This window comes from Ursus arctos, unplaced genomic scaffold, assembly GCF_023065955.2.
Source record: "Ursus arctos isolate Adak ecotype North America unplaced genomic scaffold, UrsArc2.0 scaffold_8, whole genome shotgun sequence".
Classification (NCBI taxonomy): domain Eukaryota; kingdom Metazoa; phylum Chordata; class Mammalia; order Carnivora; family Ursidae; genus Ursus; species Ursus arctos.
The window spans coordinates 61,520,607-61,541,160 of record NW_026623100.1 but is presented as its reverse complement, the minus strand read 5'-3'; the positions used below and the strand labels follow the sequence as shown (position 1 = coordinate 61,541,160).

Below are 20,554 nucleotides of genomic sequence, written 5' to 3'. Positions count from 1 at the left end.
CGGCAGGGGCTTATGCATCACAAGTGCGGTGCGGGGAGGTGAGGGGCAGAGGGCCTTCCAGGCACCGCCCGGACCCTCCGCTTTGCACGCCTGTGGCTCCTGCCAAGTCATCACTTTCTTAAGTGAGGGGGATGGAGCAAAGAGACCATGTAGGGAATCAGTAGGGGGTTCTCGCTGAGTCAGCGCCGGCACAATCTCCCCGGTGATGAATGTCACGCAGGCCCTAATCCACTTTGAATTCCAGGCAGGGAGACCGGTAATTATTCCATCCTCAATGGGGGCACCGCGATCTTACTTTCTTTAGACGTCAGATTCACACTTGAGGGCAAATTGCCCTCCCCACCCACCATCCTCACTTGTTTCCTCCTGTCTCCCCTCCAACCCGCTGGTCGTCTTACCAGGGCCCTGTGGGCCCCCCATCCCCGCCCTCCACCAGCCCAGCGTCTACCTGCCAAGCCCACGACTGCTGGCCGGGAAAGGGGACGCTTTCTCACTGGAAGCCAAACCACAGCTATTCATACACCATTGCTCAGCCAGACCCACCGAGGTTCCAATTTCATGTTATAGTCTGGTTTCTGAACAAAGGTGAAGGGGCTTGAGACACAGGCTCCGCTGAACACAAGGATCCTAGCTTGCACGGAGCCACACGTACCGTGTACGAACGCACATTGTACACACAGCAGCAGGACCCACTGTACCTTTGGCCGAATCAGGATGGGGGAAGTGGAGTGGGCAGCGGTGGGCACTTGGGAGGCTCCTGTTAACCCTACGTCCACACATATAAATGCACCAATAGAGGCCCTTCCTTTTCACGATCTTTAGGTTCTCAGGACCTCCTGGGCCTAGAAGCTCTCTCATTCTTTTTCAATGAACGCATGGATTTGAGTAGAGATCACCTTAGTGGTCTACAACACTGTACCTCATGCCATCTGGGACAATCACGCTGCACCCAGGCCCCCAGCTGCTGAACAAGGACTAGCCACAGGCCCACCATGGTCACCTGGGGCCATACAACTGAAAATGCCAAGGGATGTCCTTCACTTCCTATACTCCCTATGGAATAGAGCACATGGCTGCCTGGTCTAGGAAGTGGGAGAGAGCTGCATTTCAGACAGTGCTCTCTGGCTCACTGGGAGGCTGGCTTTCAGGGGAACAGAATAGTCCTGGGGATGGAGAGAGGGGTGGACGTGAATGACGCTGGGGGTGTGGCTCTCAGGACACGGTGAGCTGGGAAGTGGGGAGGGTCCCCTGCCACCCCCTGGAGCGAGCAAGAATTCCTTCCATCAATATCGTTTCTCCTCTGAAGGTGAAGCAGTGCTCCCCAACCCCACCAAACCCTTAATCATCACCCCATTTTGATGGGCTCTTCCAAATCCCCACCTCATGTCCTCAGGTGCCTACCTAAGCTCACCCGCAGAGCTGGACCGCTCCATGTGATCTATGTACCATTGGAAAAGCACTGCATCTTCTGGCATATAAAATGCTAAACAAACAAACAAAAAATCCAGACATGGCTTTCAAAGTGCTGGGAGCCGGCTGTAACATAACAAAATGTCAGGATGGGAGAAAACAGTGTCTTCTGGGGTAACTGTCTGCAGTGCTTTTTCTGTTTAAAAAATTTTGCAATGGACTGTAAAATGCCTCTCCCACACCTCCTCAGAAGCCCCTCCCTCCTTTCCCACCCAAATCAGCACTTGTGAGTGTCGAACGACTCGGAAGCAGCTAGCTGAGACTGCTGCTTGATAGGAGCAGAGATGTGTGTCAACACTGCCATCAACAGAAGGGACTGGTAGGTTGGACCAGAATGTGGCCGTCATTAAAAATAACATGCTGCCTAAATCCCAATGTGACCACCACGTGGAGGAAGGATCACATCCACTTTGTAAGGTTGAGGGGGCAGCGTAAGCCCCGACAGACAGAGGCTAGAGCAAGATGGTCTTCAACCTGGAAGGAATTTCTAACAACGCAACACAAAAATTCGCAGCAGCACAATGTGTGGAACGGTGAAGCAGTGAATGCCATTGTCATAAACGGCACTGAAGCAGAGAGAGATGACTGCTGTCTATCCAAAGTGCTGCAGAAAGGATTCACTTGACCATGGGAGGAAAGGCCAGAGCACATCACTAAGGATCATGAGAGGCAGGATGTCCCACGGGCTCTGCTCAGAAAGAGAGCAATCTTGTCCCTACTGAGAATGACAAGGCCCTACCTGGTCGCAAGTTCTCCTGGGCCCATACAGGCAGCGCTGATCTCAAAGCTGTACCAGATTTCCCCATTCTGTTCCAGGACTGGGTGCCAGGAAGGGGAATCAGTTTGGTTCGGGGATTTGGGGTTTTCTGCTTGTTTGCTGAGCTTACAGTCCGGCCCCCGAATGGCAAGAACTGTACTTGTCTGATGGATTTCTCTACACTGCCCAGTTTGGGAGAACAGATGCTGTGGGTCAGGCGGGCAGCCATAAATTTCTGGAAAATAACTCTTAGTGACTGAGGAAGAAAGCCATAAAACACTCTGGAGGCAGAGACAGGAGAAAACGATGGCAGAGGACAATGCATGGGGTTGCTGCTCAACGCCCAGACAAGCCCCACGGGTCATCCATTCTCGGGGCCGCGCCACCGCGTGGGGACTCGTGCCGAACGCTCCCGGTGACACGCCAGCCTCTTACTCTTTTCCAGTGCTTTACTGAACAAGTAGTTAGGGAAGCCTCCTTCACGGGGGCACTATTCAAAGCACCAGAGACGGCTGGGAACAAAACAGCCAAATCCCTGCCTGAGGCAGGCTTGAGCTGGGAGCACTAAACTTGGGGATTTGGAGGTAGAAAGAGCTTGGGGATGAAGAGGATTGACGGTGACCCCTGTAATATTTGGTAAACGTCCGTGTACACAGCACTCAGCGCCGGGTTAATGAAGAGGGTCTGGGGTAGTCATTCCAGAAGCCTGGGAGCGTCTGGCCCTTACCCTTTAGTGAGAGAGAAAGGGGTGAGGGTGGAAGAGGTCACAGGCTCCCAAACTGCAAACACGTCTGGCCACGGTGTATACCAGGAGAGAGAGCAGTCTGGGACCTGCCCGTGGAGCTCTTAACCCTGAGTGACCCTGCAGCCGCTTCGTGTGTTCAAAGTGTGACATGGGGGTGTTGTGAAAATCCGTACAGCTGGGTCTGTCAAACTCCCAGCCCCATCTGGGCACGGCCAAGGTTCCTTCCTTTCCCTGCTCCCAGCCCCCGTGGGGGAAGGAGGTATTAGAACACAGCCTGCTTAGTCTTCCTGGCTTTTGCATGTCAACTAGAGCCTGACGGTCTTCCCCGGAGAGGCTTTCCCCATGGAGAAATGCCTTATTACCTCCAGCGTCCCGGCAAATACTCCTCTCGTGCCCCACCTGGCCTTGCCCCCAAGGAGTGACTTACTGCCCCTGTCCCAGGCCCCCATCCCAGGTGCATGTGGTCCCAGGACACAGGTGCCACCAGCCCCAGGACGCAGAGACAGTGACTCACCGAAATTCTCCCCACCCCAGATGTCCATGTCCGTGTCATATTTGCCCAGGTAATCGAACCAGGATTTGTCCATCACGAAGAGCCCTCCAGCGATGATGGGAGTCCTACACATTCAGAAGGAAAAGAGGAACTTATGAGAGAGGGAGGAGAGCTCACCAGCCCATTCTTCTGCCTTGGCCGTGCAGAGCCCCACGCTCTGCTCTCCCCACTGCTTTTCCTCTTTAGGAGGGCCCGTGTGTTACCGCAAACAAGAACATGCTCCAAGGTTTTTCCTTTTGATTTTAAGTCTCCTGACCTCGCAGACAGGCTAATTTACTCATCAGCATGCCTTCTGTGGGGGGCTGGAGTTGCTCAGAAGCCCGCTGTTCTGACGGCCTGGGGATCCTCCACTGGCCTCTCCCACAGGCCCGGGCTCCGCTGTTGGGACCCAGGCGGTGGGCCGCTGACCAGGCAGAGGAGACGGACTGAGGCAGCACCCGTTAACGGCACATCCATTTCTTGAGATCGGTCTCTCTCCCTTTTCTTCTCTCTTTACCCCTCTGTGAGGGGTTATGTCACCCTAAAATAATATATTGGGGTCTTAACCCCCAGTACCTCAGATTGTGACCTTATTTGGGGAGAGAGTCTCTATAGAGGTAATCAAGTTAAAATGAGGTCATTAGGTGGACCCCAATCCCATGTGACCAGTGTCCTTATAAAAATGAGACGCTGAGCCAGAGAGACAGACGTGCATAGAGAGCCCATAATGGGAAGAGACACGGAGAAGACGGCCATCTGAAAGCCAAGGAGAGGGGCACCTGGGTGGCTCCGTTGGTTAAGCATCTGACTCTTGGTTTCGGCTCAGATCGTGATCTCAGGGTCTTGAGATCAAGCTCTCTGTCGGGCTCCCTGCTCATCAGGGAATCTGCTTCCCCCCCCCCCCCCACCCTCTGCCCCTTCCCCACGCTCGTGCACTCTCTCTAAAATAAATAAATAATTCTTGAAAGGAAGAAAGGAAAGGAAAGGAAAGGAAAGAGAAGAGAAGAGAAGAGAAGAGAAGAAAAGAAAAGAAAAGAAAAGAAAAGAAAAGAAAAGAAAAGAAAAGAAAAGCAAGCCAAGGAGAGAGGCTGGCAGCATCCTCGGAAGGAAACAACCTGCCGACACCGATTGTGGACTTCCAGCCTCCAGAGCTGCGAGACGACACATTTCTGTCGATAAGCCACTCCCTGTGTGCATGTCGCTGCAGGTGCCCCAGCAAACTAACACACCCTCAACTTCGTTTTCTTCCTTGGGGTCCCGCCCCCACCTCCCCTGCCTCTGGCTGCTGAGAGGGATTCCAGAGAAGCCACTTGGAAAGGAAGGCAGGCGAGGACAGCAGAGTCCAGCCAGATAATGGTGAGCACAGGGACTCGTATTCTAGAAGGATCAACAGCAGGGAGAGGTGGATGAGCCCACAGGGACCTGGTCCCTTATCCAGTGGGTCCACAGGGCAAAGGGAGTTTTCTCCCATGTCAGTTAGTTGGCGGACAGCAGGTCAAGAAACCAGGTCTCCCAACGCCTTTCCTGAGAACTGACCTAATCCTGGGAGACGCTGGTTCTCTGATGAGAGAGAGATTCCCACAAGAACAGAACCTGCCCTGAGAACCCCACCACTAGGACTGAGAAGGGAAAAACCTTGAGGCAGCTGCCCCAGCACCGCCGCCCTTGCCCCTGACTTGGTCCACTGGCACACCAGGGGCCGCCCCGGGGAGTAACTGAGAAGCTGCGTGTGCTGCACGGTGCTCGGTGTGGTAAGAAGGTTCAGAAATACAGGTGTTAGCCGGCACGCCGTCCGGCTCCAACTCCCTTTCGGCGTCACTCTAGCTGGTGAAGGCTGGAGCAGGGGGTAGGGGCCGGCAGGTGGGTGAGACACTGGTCCCCGCAGAGTTCTCCTGACCACACACATCTGTCGGGAGTGTCAGCATTCGGCTCTTCCTAGCTCTTTGCTTCTCCGTCTGACTTAAGTTAATTTAGTGCAAATGACCCAACGTTTACTACGTGGCAGGTCCAGAGACACAGAGATGTCCATGAAGGATCCGGGCGTCCCTGTCACTGGCCAGAGAGACTGCACCCCAGTGACCTTTTCTGTACTTCTCCAAGCATTTCTTACCCTCCTAACACCCCACCCAACGCAGACAAGTGTCAGCGTGGAGATCCCCAGCAGGTCTGGGGCAGGTGTGCTGGTCTCAGGTAGGAACATCCAGACCACACCCGCCAAGCTGAGAACACAGACTCCCCCACCACGCAGACACGACGCTCTAGTCTACCCTGGGCCCCCAGAGAGGCCCCGAGCCCCAGGCGGCCATCTTGCCACCGCCTGTTGGGAGTCTCCCACATGAAGGGAGAATGCAGACCAGGACAAAGCATCTACAGGTCTGCAAAAGAGCCCAGAGTCCCTGTGACCATCATGTTCTCACAAAGGACAGAGCAGGCATGTTTGTTACTAAGTAGCGGTGGCCAGGCCTCCATCTCAGGCCCCACTCCCAGCAGTGCTGACCTGACCTTCCTGGGCTGAATCCTGACATCCAAGACCTAGTGGTTCTGCTCTGGCCCGAAGGGACCATCTTTCCCCCGTCAGCGGCTCAAGCAGGACCCTCTGGGACCCTCCAACGTTTCATGGGAAGTGTAAGTACATGGTGGCACGCGTGTGGGAGGACCACACTGCGCAACACCTCAGTGCACGTCTTCTCAGGCCTCTGTCCCCTTAGGAGAAGTCTCCTTGAAGACAGAAACTCCTCAAGTAAGGGCAAAGTGGGGCTGGCCTGGCAAAGGGTTCTCTTGGTCTCTGCCCAGTCTTTTGAGCCTCTAATGTGGAATGTCTCCTATACCATGTGGCAGTGGGAAGGACCCAGTGGTGACGGATCTGCCTACCCACCGCTGGCCTCACTTACCTAATGGGCTCAGCAGGGTCCAGACGCCGAGCCTTCTGCTCTGGGGTGAGTTGCTCCCATTGGAAGTGGAGGCTCCAGTCAAACCCTAGAACACAACACCCACTCAGTTGATTTGCACGACACATCCCTTTTCTAGAAGCTGTGTTCTAGAACACATCCGGGGAAGCTGAGCCTGGAGACAGCAGGTCTCATTCAGGCTGATCAGCAAGAAGGCCATCGGATTTCCCTCTCAGAGTTTCTTTCTACCTCCTGTCGCCTCTCTGAGTCTTCTCTGCTGGGCAGAGTTAGGGGATAAAGGGCAGACGACAGAGTCAGGTTCAACAGAGTCCAACGGGGGCAGGATGGACGGTTATGGGTGTGGCCCTTGGCCAGGAGCCTTAGGAAAGGTAGGAGCAGGTTTTTATGGAGCTGAATCACCTCAAATCAGTCTTGGGGGACCAGCACTAGGCCCTGAGCAGAACCATGGTGGGACTCAGAGAGCGTGTGGTGTCCACTGCTGAGATGCTAGAACAGGTCAGGCCCCACCTAGCCGGGAGGTCCTTGACTTCCCTCCTATTCTCAGGTCCCAGAGCGAGCCCATGTCGGAGCCTGAGCTCTGGGGTCTGAATGTGTCCCACATGCTCCCCTGGCCATTCCACTCAGAGTCTCGGTGGTAAGGCCACACCAGAGCTACTGACATTACAGGACACAGGGCTGGACGCTCCAGACAAACCACTAGCAGACGTCTTCCCATTCTCCCCCAGAAAGTGCCGACCGGGGGGAGCAGTGAGTCCTCACTGGGGAGAAGGCGTTGGTCCCACTCACCCCCTCTGAGTTCCGTGGCGGACTCGATGTAGTTGAAGTTGTCCAAGCTGATGATATCAATCACCGGGCACACCACCCGCGTGTAGTCCTGTAAGACAGCAGACTCCGGGCTCAGTCAGTGGCGTCAAGGAGCCAGGCCAGGAGTCAGCGGGCTGGGGAGGGCCTCAGCCTGGTAACGCCAGGCTGGGTTTGTGGCCCTGACCAAGCACTTCCATTTCAGGATCTCAATTTTCTCATCTATGAAACGGAGCACTGGATGCTATGACCTCTCGAGTTCCAGTGCCTAAAATGCTATGAGCCTTTTTCTGGCTCCTGGGGGGCTTTCACAGACCCAACGGCCATCTGAGCATGGTGGGGACACAGCAGGGGTGGCTGGAGAGTGAGAACACTGAGAAAGGGGAAGGCAGGAAGAAGGGGGCTCCGGAGGTCCTTCCCGTGGGCTCTCGGGAGGCAGAGGCCACAGGCAGCCGGGAAGGTGACCTCAGCCAGCAGTCGCATGAGGCAAAGCTACATATCCACAGGAAGAGCAGCTTGAAATTCCCAAATATTTTCATTCGATGCCACTGTTTCCGGGCAAGCAATGAACAGCATCTCCGGAGACTCCTACCTTCAGATGTCACCCGCGATCCTCACCAATCTGTGCCTCCAGCCCGGACTTACCCCCCTTGCTCCCAGACTCGGGCCCACGAGACCACTGACCCCTTCCATGTGGATTTCACACGGGATTTCAGTGATGGCTTCATCGTCTTCTCCCCAAGCATGCTCCTTTCCCTCGGTTGCCTATTTCTGCTAACAGAACCATCGTGTAGTCCTCTGCCACCCCAGCAAAAGAAGCTTCGCCTCCGCGCATCACCCAGATCAGTCCTGCCGATTCTAACTCCGAAACTGCTCTTCTGAGCGTGTCGTGCCTCTCCTTTCCCCTCACTCCTGGCAAACCGCGGTGGACTCCTAACCTTCTCTCACCCTCTTCCCTTTGGTGGCCGGGGACGTTGTCATTCCAATAGGAAAATCTCACTCTGCAGCTGAGCCGCGAAAACCCTGAGCTCCCTGGAAGACAAGGTTCACACTCCTCAGCTTGGCATTCAAGACCTTCCACAAAGGGCCTGTGTCTCCTTCTCCAGCTCCCTTACTTGCTGCATCCTGTAGGCCACCCTGTCCACAGGCATCAAAGCCACCCAGGAAACGTTTTCAAAATATGCAAGACATATTCACCAGTGCTGGGGGCTGTCAAGGCAATGCAAAGATTTTCAAAGTCTTCCCTGCTCTGGGTGAACACCCTGTACCTGACTTGCAGGAGGAGGGCCTGGGGGCAGTGGGAAGGCCACTCCGCAGCCAAGTGGGAATCAGGCAGCCTGGGAGCACCAGCAGGTGTGCGCAAATCAGGCAGGGCCACTTTTGTAGTCCTCGGTGTACTCCCCCCCCCCCCCCCCCCCCAGCCAGCATGGGCACGAGCCTCTGCTTCTCCCTGCAGCCGTTTCATTTCCCGGTTCAATCTCTCTCCCAAATGAGGCTGTCTTCTTCTTTTAAGCTCAGACTCACCAGGTGCCTGCTTTTATGTTCACAGACTTCATCTGGCCCTCAGCTTCCACGTGTGACTCATCCTGACAGTGACAAGGTACCTCGGAAGCCGAGTGGCCCGTGTGGAAAGAAACGCTCCTTTTCAATGCATTGCTCCTACCTCTGGGACATGCACAGATGCTTCTACCGCGGTCAACACGGCACCTGCCCAGCTGCCTCAGCTCTCCAGGCGCTTCTTGGCCACTGTCATCCTGCGTCTGTGTGTGTGTGTGTATGTGTGTGCGTGCACACGTGCGTGCACACAGCATGGGCAAGCCCAGCCATCCACACCAATACCTACCCATACAACCCCGAAGACGTTCCCATGACTTGAATTCTGACATGTTCTCAGAAGTTCAGACTGAACTTCTTCTGTGAGTCTGACAAAGCTCTCATTTTGCTTTTGCTTGTTGAGTTTTGGGGTCTCTGTAGCTTTGCTAAGTCCTTACGAAGACCGCTGTGCAGTAAAGGATTCACCCTGCCCACAGATATGCGTGGCCCTTGCCCGGCTTCTGGGCAGTCACTTCTAAGCCATCCGAATGTCCTGCCTCTAAGAGTGTTTACCTGGGAGCCTTGGGATATACCAGACAGTCTATGCTAACACTGTGACTTAGGGTAAGGCCCTTGGGCTGTGTGGTGCCAGCTCGATCTGACCTCTGGAGGAGCACGGAGACCATGAGGGGTCAGCCATGGCTATGGGACGGACCCCCAACAGAAAGCCCAGACGCCAAGGCCCGGGTGGGCTCCCCCGTTTCTCAATGATCTGTACGTGTCGTTCTACATTGCTGTTGGGAGAAGGAAATGCTGTCTGTACAACCCCACTGGGAGGTCCCCTGGAAGCTTGTGCCTGGAACTCTATGCACCTTTCCCACTGAGGATTTTCACCCGTACCTACCTGCTCTACTAAACGGCAATCATGAATATAACAGCTTTGCTAAGTTCCAGGCCCTTCCAGTGAATGACTGAACCTGAGGGTGGTCTTGGGGACCACCGCAATCCTGGTTTTTTAATTTCTCCTCAATATTTGGAAAATGAAATGCCAACTAAAATGTTGGTTGCTTACCTCGGCCGCAGCCTTCCCCAGAAGCCGCCCATGGACCTGCCTCCAGGGTGTGCCGGCTCTGGTACCCTCTCCCTATAAGTTCTGAGGGCTCCTGCCTTTTTTTTATTCCGGTCACAGCTTATGTGTGGTGTCTGCTTGAGTCATGGAGCCCAGAGAGGTGATGAGGGACGTTTGGGGCTAAATACTGTGTGGGGCTGTGACCTTAAAAGCAGCTGCCTAAGATTTCATGCATGAGCCTTGAAGCCACAACACAAAGCTCTCTGAGTTACCTAGGGGGTCAGGAACTGCTCCAGCTGTGTTGACCTCCCCCCCAACCCACAGCCTGCTGGGCAGCAGGCAATGCATCAGTGTTGGCTAAAGAGGCTGTCGATTAACTCCCTCTGAGGACACCATTTCAATGGCTGGCAGCAAAGCAGGTGGGTCCCTTACTGCTGCGAAATATGGCCTCTCCTCCTACGGGTTCAGGGATAGAGGAACTCTCCATAAAGACACCCAGACCCACCACGCGTCCCTGCCTCTGTGCTCCGGAAGGCTGGTCTTTAAGGCTAGGCCCACAGGTAGGCTTAATCAGGCAGCTGGACGAACCCCTGACAGACCCAGGACTGCACCCCTTTTACCCCCCTCCCCAACACATATCTGAGCCCGGGCCCCAGCCCTGCCCCATGGACAGAAGCCCAGCAACGACAGAGGCTGAATGTACCAGCCAATGGGCATCAATTGTCCCTGCGGGATACCTTTCCTTTCTCCACCCACGCATATAATTAAAACCACATTGTGAACGGGCCCTCAAAAAACTCCAAAAGATGGCCACTTGGGTGTCTCACTTGGTTAAGCGTCCAACTCTTGATTTCGGCTCAGGTCATGATCTCAGGGTTGTGAGATCAAGCTCCACGTCAGGCTCTGCCCTGGGTGTGGAGGCTGCTTAAGATTCTCTCTCTCCCACTCCCTCTGCCACTCCCATCCCTCTAAAAAAAATAATAAAAATTTAAAAAAAAAGCAAAAAACCTCCTAGAGAGATCATTCACTCATTTGGTCAACCAGCTTTACCAAGCACCTCTTATAGTTTAGGAATTGTGGTGAGTACAAGGGAGTAAGGCCTCACAGTCTAGGGAAGTGGGGGACAGGTGACAGAGGCTTTCGATGGCAGCCTGAGGGGAGGGGTGCAGGAGAAGGAGGGGTCCTCAAGGAGGTGACAAGAGACGTGGGTTCTTGTTCTGGTTCTGCCACCTAGAATACATGCCACCTTGAACACACCAGCACATACTGAGGAACTGTCTCTTCATCTATAAAGCAAAGACAAATTATTATTTGCAAAACTACCGTGCCTTCCTCACAGGGCTTTTGGATGGAACAAAGGAGGGAGGCGTGTGAAAGGCTTTGAAGCATATGTAAGCCATTATTTATATAAATTTACCAAATGCTACAGGGATTGAAATTTCTCAAAATCTTTTTTCCAACTAAAGAAATATGTAGATAAGGAGCGGTGGGAAGAGCCTCTGTTAAAAAAATTAAAACCAACCTGGTGCTTGTTTCAAGTATTGTCGCGTAACCGAAGGGAAGAAACGGGACATCGAGAGGGTTCCATGTGGACGAGACCAGCTGAGGACGGCTTCTGACAGCCCAAGCCCAGCTCTTTCTTATTTCTTTCTATTTTTGAAAATCCCAAACTCCAATTACAGCTTAAAATTTCCACTTCCACTCACAAGACAAATCACGTTTTACTCTGAGACAAGACACATACAAAGACACGTGTTAACACAGGCTGACACACGCCCACATCCCTGTCCTGAAGGGGATGTCTCAGGGGAATGTTCCATCAACAGGAATCAGGGCCTAGTAAAAGTCTCTGCACCCCACGGAGGCTGCTGTGGCCCCTGCAAGGGGCAGAGTCGGACCACAGACCCGGGTCTGTCCGACCAGTCCTCTGCTACCAAAGCTTTAGGTCAGACAGTGGTGGGGACTGGGAGCTCAGCCTGGGAAGATGAGCTCTATCTTGGAGCCAAATGGGAACAGGCGCCTGGGCTACAAGCAGCACTCACATGCAGGAAGGAGGAGGTGAAGGTTTCTCTGAGCTGCAGGTGAGGTTGGCCAGGGATGTAGGAGTGAGAGCATTTTTCAGAGAGGGCTTCTGTGATGGCCTCTGAGGCCCTGGGGCGGAAAGGTTCATTAAGGCTATCTGAGGAAAGCAAGGCCCCCAACATATCCTGCAGGGCCACATCAGCCTGGGGGGGGCGTCCTATAAGTCAAACACTGAACCGCCATGTGAGCCCACCATTCCACTCATTTGTATGGACCCCAAAGAATTGGAAGCAGGTACTCAAACTTACACAGTAATGTTCACAGCAACACTATTCACAATAGTAAAAAGGTGGAAACAACCCAAAATGTCTATTAGCAGAGGAATGCATAAACTGGGTATTCAGGCAGTAATTTCTCCGACATTGGACAGCAATTTTTTTCTAGATATGTCTCCTGAGGCAAGGGAAACAAAAGCCAAAATAAACTATTGGAACTACATCAAAATAAAAAGCTTGTGCACAGTGAAGGAAACAATCAACAGAACTAAAAGACAAGCCACTGACTGAGAGAATATATTTGCAAATGACTTATCTGATAGAGGGTTAGCCTCCAAAATATATAAAGAACTTATAAAACTCACACCAAAAAAAACCAATCAATTAAAAAATGGGCAGAGGACCTGAGCAGGTATTTCTCCGAAGAAGACATACAGGTGGCCAACAGACACTTGAAAAGATGCTCAACCTCACTCATCATCAGGCACATGCAAATCAAACCCACAATGAGCTACAATCTCACAGCTGTGAGAATGGCTAAAATCAACAACACGAGAAACAACAGTTGTTGGAGAGGATGGGGAGAAACAGGAAGCCTCGTGCACTGCTGGTGGGAATGCAAACCGTGCAGCCACAGTATGAAGGTTGCTTGAAAAAGTTAAAAATAGAACTACCCTACGATCCAGTCATCACACTACTAGGTATTTACCCCAAAATACAAAAACACCGATTCAAAGGGATGCATGCACCCCTATGTTTATAGTAGCATTATTTACAATAGCCAAGATGTGGAAGCAGCCCAAGCGTCCATCGACTGATGAACAGATAAAGAAGATGTGGTACACACACACACACACACACACACACACACAGGAATATTATTCAGCCATAAAAAAGGTGACATCTTGCCATTTGCAACAACATGGATGGATCTAGAGGGCATAATGCTAACTGAAATAAGTCAGAGAAAGACAAATGCCATATGATTTCACTCACATGTGGAATTTAAAAAACAAAACAAATGAGCAAAGGAGAGAGAGAGAGAAACCAAGGAACAGACCTTTAACAGCAGGGAACAAACTGATGGTCACCAGAGGGGAGGTGGGTGGGGGGAGGGGTGAAACAGGGGAAGGGGATTCCGAGTACACACGTTGTGATGAACACCGAGCAACATACGGAATTGTTGAATCACTATATTATGCACCTGAAACTAATATAACACTGTATGCCAACTATACTCGAATTAAAATAAAAGCTTAATTAAAAATGTGCTTATACTGTGACGTTGTGATATAGAAGAGATCTACGCCTGGCCTTTGTTCCTGGTTCACTGAACAAGACCTTCTGAAACCCTGGGGATTTCCTGAGTGATGGGGTGACAGGCATCTTCGTGATTCACAGCAATCGTTTCTCACCAAACCTGAGCTTTTACTAATGAGGTGACTGTTTCTGGGGTGGAGGGGTGAGCCAACCACATGATAAAGGGTTGGCACTTTCAGCCCCCCCATCCCCTCCCGTCTGGGACACAGCAAGGGGAGGATTTGGAAGGGCCTCTAGGGCCAGGCAAAGCCCCTCAACTAAACGGTCTGTTCATAATCTACTATTTCTCAGTGCAGACCTCTTCACCTGGATTGTGCCAGAAAGAGGGGAAGAGAGGATTTTCCTAAACGGCGCTAAGCGCCTCTCCCAATCTCGGGGCAGGCGATCATGGGACGGGTATTCGCATCTGGGCCCACGTGTGAGAGCTCTGCACACCCGCCGAGGTTCTCTCATTGGAACGAACAGAGTTGGGAAGGATTTCCCACTTCTCTAAGCAGTTCACACATACGGATTCTTTCGTCCTCAATACGGTCATTCTGCGGGGAAGAGCAGGGAAGCTGCCACAAAGAGCAAGGAGGAAATCACCACGGCACGGCGAAGAGGCGGTGGGGGCTCAGGCGCGTGTGGTGCCGCCAGGGAAAATCAGTCCAAGTCACGCCATTCCCCCGACACCGCGTCCTCATCTGTGAAATGGGTATGTGAGAAATACGCGGCCTCGTACTTCACGGAGCAGCTGTGGGAGTCGGTGACTCAGGGCGGACAGGAAGGGCACAAATGCTAAGCCCCTACAGTACAGAGCCTTCTGTAGATCAGGACAGGGCGGACGGTCTTTGTGGGATATATAATCCGACCGGAACATTAAGGGAAGGTTCTTCTCATTTTCAAAAGGAGTAACTGAGACATGGAGTGAGGAAGCAGACGGAATTCCAGAGCAATTTAAGGGCTGGCAGAGGCCAGGAATTCAGGTTTCTCGGCATTCTGCCCACGTGCCTCGGCCTTTGGGCAAGGGTGACGCATGGGTGGAGGGAAGACAGAAGTCTCAGGAATTGGGTGACAAGGCCCAGTCACCTCCGCTGCCTTCTTGTCACAAAAGGCACTCATCAGGGCTCCCTTTCCAGAACCTTCTATCGTCTGGGAGAAATAGTTCTGGGCAGTTCTCTCACCCAAAAGCTGCAGGGGTCATGTATCAGCAGCTGCCAGCAACCCCACTCACAGGCCTGCTGCAGGTGCCAGTGTGATACAAAGAACAGTTCCCCGGCTTTGCCGCCCCACCGCCTGCTGTGTGACAGTGGGCAGGCAGCTCTACCTCAGTGTCTCCATCTATCACATAGGGACAGCACTCAGCCCCACCCCTCTCCCAGAGGGCCTGGGGGCGTATGTGAAGTGCTGGCTTGAGAGAGCCTAGAGGAGGTGGGGGCGCAGCACTGTGACCCTCAGTCTGCCCCACTCACCTCTTTGACTCTGTGCAGCAGGGGCTGGAGCCAGTCCCTGTTCACCTCGCAGTGGCTGTCCAGGAAAGTCAGAGTGGTGCCCTTGGCAACGCTGGCGCCCCGGATCCGGGACCGGACCAGACCTGTGGTAGCGACAAATGGGCAAGTGGGCGCCCCTGTCCTTCCGTCTTCCAGAGAGCTCACAGAGGAGCCACACGACATTCCCTGCACACTAAACGCACATCCCCAGCCCCCACACCCACACTCCAAGGCCCCGCCCAGCTGCACAGACCTACCTTGCCGCTCGCTGTTGCGTATGCACTTCACCTTGGGCAACTTGACAAGCTGCAGGCAGTCCTCAGCTGCAAAGACAAAATGTTTGTGGTGTGAGCACCCGGCGGTGGACATGAACCCGGAGAGTAGGTAAGGCAGCCCAGCCTGCTGTCCCTGCCCCCACCGCAGGCCCTGTCCTGACTCCAGGGTGGTTGTGGGCTTTGGATGAGGCTGACCGACCACTGCTATCGATATACAACGTGGCCCAGTCCATGCAAAGTGGCCTCTTTGGTGCAGGTCGGTCACATAGCAGCACTTGTGTGCTTACTAGGAAGCACTCCCACATGGGAATTCTTGGTACGATCACCTGGAGACTCTTCTCCTTTCCTACAGACCATTAAAAAAATGAGATAAGAGTCCTGCTCACTCTAATGGGTTCTAGCAAAAACTGCTGGGAGACCACACAATGGATGAGATAAATTTCAGAGTTTCCTTTCTGATCATGGGCTTTTGATCCTGGAGACCTTATCTGTTAAGTGATCTGTTCAGGGTATCCCATCACACAGAGACGGCTTAACTCTCCACCATTCAGGGGAACGTGCCAGGATGGGCAGGAGGAGACCCCCGGCTTATCTCTGGCTTGCCAGCTTACCCATCACTTGCTTGATTCACCAATCCTCTGAACTCCACGTTGGGACCCCACCATGTTGGCTTTGTTTCGCTGGTTTACCAACCTTACCCTCTCTCCCACGGAGCCCACCCAGTCCGAGGGGAATGAAAGGAGGGGGTGGTTTCAGCCTGCAATCAGGCTAGCGATTCCCACAGATACAAGTCAGGAACCTCTAGCGCTATAAATTGCCCTGGGCTCTGGGTCCCAGGGTCAATCCTCCAAAGGTTTCCACGTCCAGGAATGTAGGTTAGGGGCGCGCGTGCACGCACACACACACACACACACACACATACACACACACCAACAATCATGGATCTACTAAATTTACTGTGTAGGTCCTCAAAGACTCGCAGCAGAGAATCCAAGACATTTTTTTTTAAAGGTAAGGTTTATCTCCCTCTTGAGCCCCTCAGGGACACTCAAAGTCTTCCGTACCTGCTACAAAGCCAGGCTTTCCCCCTTCCCTGGAGAACCAGTGGAGTGGCCTCTGCCTGTTATGCGGGGGCTGGGAACTTGTATCTACAGAGCAAGGGGATGAAGATACTTACGGTCATTGCTGAAGTCATCTACTAATATGATCTCCTGGATCAGATTCATCGGCGTGCGGTTTAATACACTGCGAGGTGGAAGGAGGGGAGATGATTATGACGTCTAGTGACAAATGCATGTATTAACCCGAGCTTTAAATAGACATCATCACATTTGAGGAATGAAAACTCAGGGCAACCAAAGGGCTTGTGCCGTTACACTGCTGACCTGTGAGCCCCTGGGATACGACCCTGCCTTCTCCTAGTGAATGCCACCGCACGCACCCATGGAGTCGGGAACCCAGGAGTCATCCTCAGTGACCGCCCTTCCCCACTGCCGCCGCCCCCAAACCCCATACAAAATCAGTGACCGGACCCGCCTGTTCTACTGGAGAAGGTCACTCAAACCACTTCCACCTCTTACACCTCTGTCCCAGTTCAACTTTTGCCCAATTTTTTGCAGCAGCCTTGACCTGACCAGGCCGTCCTCGCAGGGCCTCCAGAGTGAGCTCTCTGAAGGCTCGATTTGATCTCTCATCATGTGGCTTTCCTCACTAACACAAACAACTAAGTTGAGCCTCCCCAGGGTCTTGCCACCATCTCCACCCAAACCCTCAGTACGCTCGCTCTCCACGATCTGGACACGATCATGCCCAGGGCCCTCGTCTGGTGGCATCCTGCTTGTTCATAACGGAGAGCCCCAGGTCTCCCTCGATGCCGTGGCCCGAAATGCCCCTCTTCTGCCACAAGGACCCGTTCACCACACCTCCTAACAGCTTCCCACTACTTGGCATGAATTGCTTCCACTTCCTGCGGCTTTCACCCGCCTGACTCTGAGGGCTGGTTTGCTGGCCCCACTGGTCCACTCCTGTCCCTGGGAGCAGGGTCCTTGTCAGTACTCTCTGCGTTGCCAGAGGCCAGCCCAGAGCCATGGCCTGTCATTTCCTCCAGGGGTGGGTACTATCCAGCTCCTCTGCGCTCAGCACTGGGTCTACAAGGAACCAAGGGGAAGTCTGCTCTGCCTTCCAGAAGCTCGAAGTCGAGGAGCTCCTTACTACAAGCTGTGTGATCTGGGGCAAGTTCCTTTACTGCTCTGTGCGGTAAGAAGCCCCATCTGTAAAATGGAGAGAACAGCAGTACCTACTTCACTGGGCCATTGGGAGAATTGGAGAGAAAATGTTTCTAGAGGATTTAGCACCATGTCTGGCTCAAAGCAGCAATTCCTGTCGCAGGAATGTGCAGCAGGAATGACTTGGCATTGACTTCACGTGCCAGCCTGGACTGCGAATTGGGCTTACAGGGAGAGGCTGCGTTTCCATGTTCCTTTGGGGTCTCAGGCCGTATTCCACATCCGAACGCCCCAGACCACTCAGTTCCTCGGGCACCTTCCAAGGCCATACTGCCCACTGTAGGGTGCCCGTGGCCCTGTGTGTGTTGGAGAGGGGTTCGGATGGTGCTGGTAGAGGCGCTGTGAGTTCCCTCAGGAGGGCTGATCTGAGCCCTGCTTCCGGTGAGCAGCCCTGTGTAAGCAGGATGCAGAGACTCTCCAGGAGAACTTTGCCTGGAGCTACTTTTATTTATGAAGCCTTAATTCTCACCATGGCAACTAGTATAAGGTGGGAGAGGAACCCTGACTCCAAGCGCTGAGCTGGCTGTTGGGAGGTGGGGACAGGGAGGGGCAGGCGGTGGTGGGAGGAGACCCTCGCCACATGGGATCAATTGACAGTCCCAAAGAAAACACACACCAACCCCATAACCAGTCCTCTAATCAGACAGGGGAGGGGGGAGGGAGGCAGCAAGAGAGGGAAAACCTGCTTGAAGAATACCCTCTAATGAGGTTTGATTAAGGCGGCAGCTTCCGCATGCGATTCCCCCTAAATCCCTGCCGGCTCTTTGAGATTCAAGAGTTCTCTTCTGTGAACATCAAAAGGTAAATCGCGTGCAGCTCTGTGCGGGTTGAACTGAGAGATGATTAGCGAATAAAAAATGTCCAGGGTTTAAAAAAAAAAAAACCACCACCCAGAAATCGTCAGCCCTAAGAGCTAATTAGACCATTTCCTGGTAACACCTGGCTTGTTTTTGCTCCTCTGATCAGAGCAATTGGAGTGATAGCGGGGGCTCTAGGAACGCGGCTCCGGATTGTGAGGCCTGCGAGGGGCACGTGCTCTGGGCTCCTGGGGTGGCCAGAGGAGAAAGGTCAAGTCCAGCCCAGGGGAGCTGGCCTGGCCTCAGAGGACCCCCCCCCCCCAGGGCCCTCCTTCTGCACATCCACTGCCACTCCCACCACCCTGCCCCTGGTTGCTCCGTTCCCCCCCTCACTTTGCTGTCCCCAGTTTGTCCTCCAGGCAGCTTCACCAGCCCGCCTCTCTCCGCCATGACTGGTCCCTGTCCTTTCCCTACAGCCTCAGCGTGACAGTGAGCGCTCACCTCACTGGCATACCGGGGTCCCACTCTGCCTGGGAGGTATTCTAGAACGGAGTCTCCTTATACACGGCTCACTTCTCTGCCCGAGGGTAGCTGTGCTGCCAGCATCTCCCCCACCTTTGACTTTTCTGCCGCTGTGCCCGTGCGGCGGGGCCCACACGGAGCAGCCTGCGAGCGGCGGGCACGGCCGTGTGAGCAGCGTGGGAGGCCGGGCGGCTCCGCTGTGCCACCCTGAGCGAGACGCCAGGCCACTCCCAGCCTTCGTTTTCCTCTGTAATTACATTTTCCCTGTAAAGGCAGGCGATATTAATACTTGACCTACTTCACAGGCTTCTGTACGTATGAAATGAGGAAATGTATTTGAAATTGCTTCATGAGCTCCGCGGTGCTGTATGCAGGCAGGGTTTATCAAATGCTCCATAAACCCCAGGTGAATGAAGACCTGAGGCCGGCTGACAGTTGACTTTGGTCGTTCTGGAGCCGGGCTGACTTGGGTGCAAGTACTCTATCCACGCTGGCTTGAGAGCTTCGGTACTGAGGTATGTAGGTACTTAGCTACTGAACTTGCAGCACCCCAACTTCCTCAGCTGCATGAAAGGTGCTTAGCACTGAGCTTGGCACCGTGGCTGCTTTTGGAATCTGCGTATGGATAATAACGATGGTACTGGTTCTCAAAGTGTGGTCCCAGGGCCAGCAGCCTCTATGTCACCTGGGGACTCGTTAGAAAGGCAAATGCGTGGGCCCCACTCTAGACTTACTGCGTTAGAACACCTGGGGCTAGGAGGCTGCAGGGGCTTCTGATGTGGGCTCAGGTATGAGAGCCGCACAGCACTGCTGCCCGCCCTGGCTGGAGGGGCATCCTGACACCTGCTGTCCCTTGCACGGGCTCCCTCGGTGCCATGTGCTGCAGCGAGGCCTTTACCTACCTGAACTCCCTCTTCCCCATAATCATGTGAGGTGGTTATCAGCAGCTCTTGTTTTACAGGAAAGGAAACTGAGACAGAGGGGTCAAGGAACTTGTCCAGGTCACATAGCTGGTAGCAGACCAGGCCCCAGGGTCCCATTTCTTATCCACCTTTACCTAAGAAACCACTCCTCTAACTCCAGGATTTTACAAAAAAGCAACAATAAGGAGATTCAGGATATAAAGAGATCAACTGCACATGCTCTGGAGCCCCCACGGGAAATGTAGGGTTGAAGGATGCCCCAAAAGGAAGGGGACAGCCCTGGGTCTCACATCTACCCAGGGACCCACTGCAATACCAGACAAGAGAAACCACTCCTCAGGGCTTGTCTTCTCTCTCCTTAAGTGAAAGAAGTCCTTCGTTGATCTGGGTTGTGACACTTTCCCTCCCCCCATCAGGCCTCTGCCTGCTCTGAGCGTCCCCATGTGTGCCCTTCCAGCCCGCAGCCCCTAGCTAACTCAGGAGCTCAGGGGGCCAGAGGGCTCGGGCAGGGATGGGCAGAGGGACAAAGGCTTGGCCAAGTACTGGGGGGAGGGAGGGGGAAGAGAGGGTACATTCAGTCCTCCCCTTGAGTGTCTTTTTGTGAGAGCCTGGAAGCAAAGCCATCAGAATTCTGGAACATGAAGGATGAAAGATACCTCAGAGAAGATCCTTGCATTGACGACAAAGTAAGATAGGAAGTGCTCCTCATTCAGTCCCACCTCCGTGCTAGTGATTTATTTGTGCGTCAGGACAGGGAGGGTAAGGAAAGTAGAGAATCCCAAGGCAAATCATACCTGCCATGGGCATTTCTAGAAGCAATCTTCCTTGCTTCCACCCCTAATATTCACCT

The 20,554-nt window shown here is 53.5% G+C and overlaps 1 protein-coding gene across 3 annotated transcripts in view; it reads right to left on the bottom strand.

Annotated features, from left to right (window-relative positions):
- Positions 1–20,554, bottom strand: part of GALNT14 (polypeptide N-acetylgalactosaminyltransferase 14) — a 202,251-nt gene that overhangs the window by 22,121 nt on the left and 159,576 nt on the right. For all 3 annotated transcript variants that reach the window (XM_044390984.3, XM_026478393.4, XM_026478403.3), the window contains 6 exons: positions 16,355–16,422; positions 15,160–15,225; positions 14,885–15,006; positions 7,200–7,287; positions 6,396–6,480; positions 3,487–3,590 (listed from right to left, as the gene is read on the bottom strand). In XM_044390984.3, the coding sequence (XP_044246919.2) occupies positions 3,487–3,590; positions 6,396–6,480; positions 7,200–7,287; positions 14,885–15,006; positions 15,160–15,225; positions 16,355–16,422 (533 nt within the window). The remainder of the gene's footprint in view (positions 1–3,486; positions 3,591–6,395; positions 6,481–7,199; positions 7,288–14,884; positions 15,007–15,159; positions 15,226–16,354; positions 16,423–20,554) is intronic.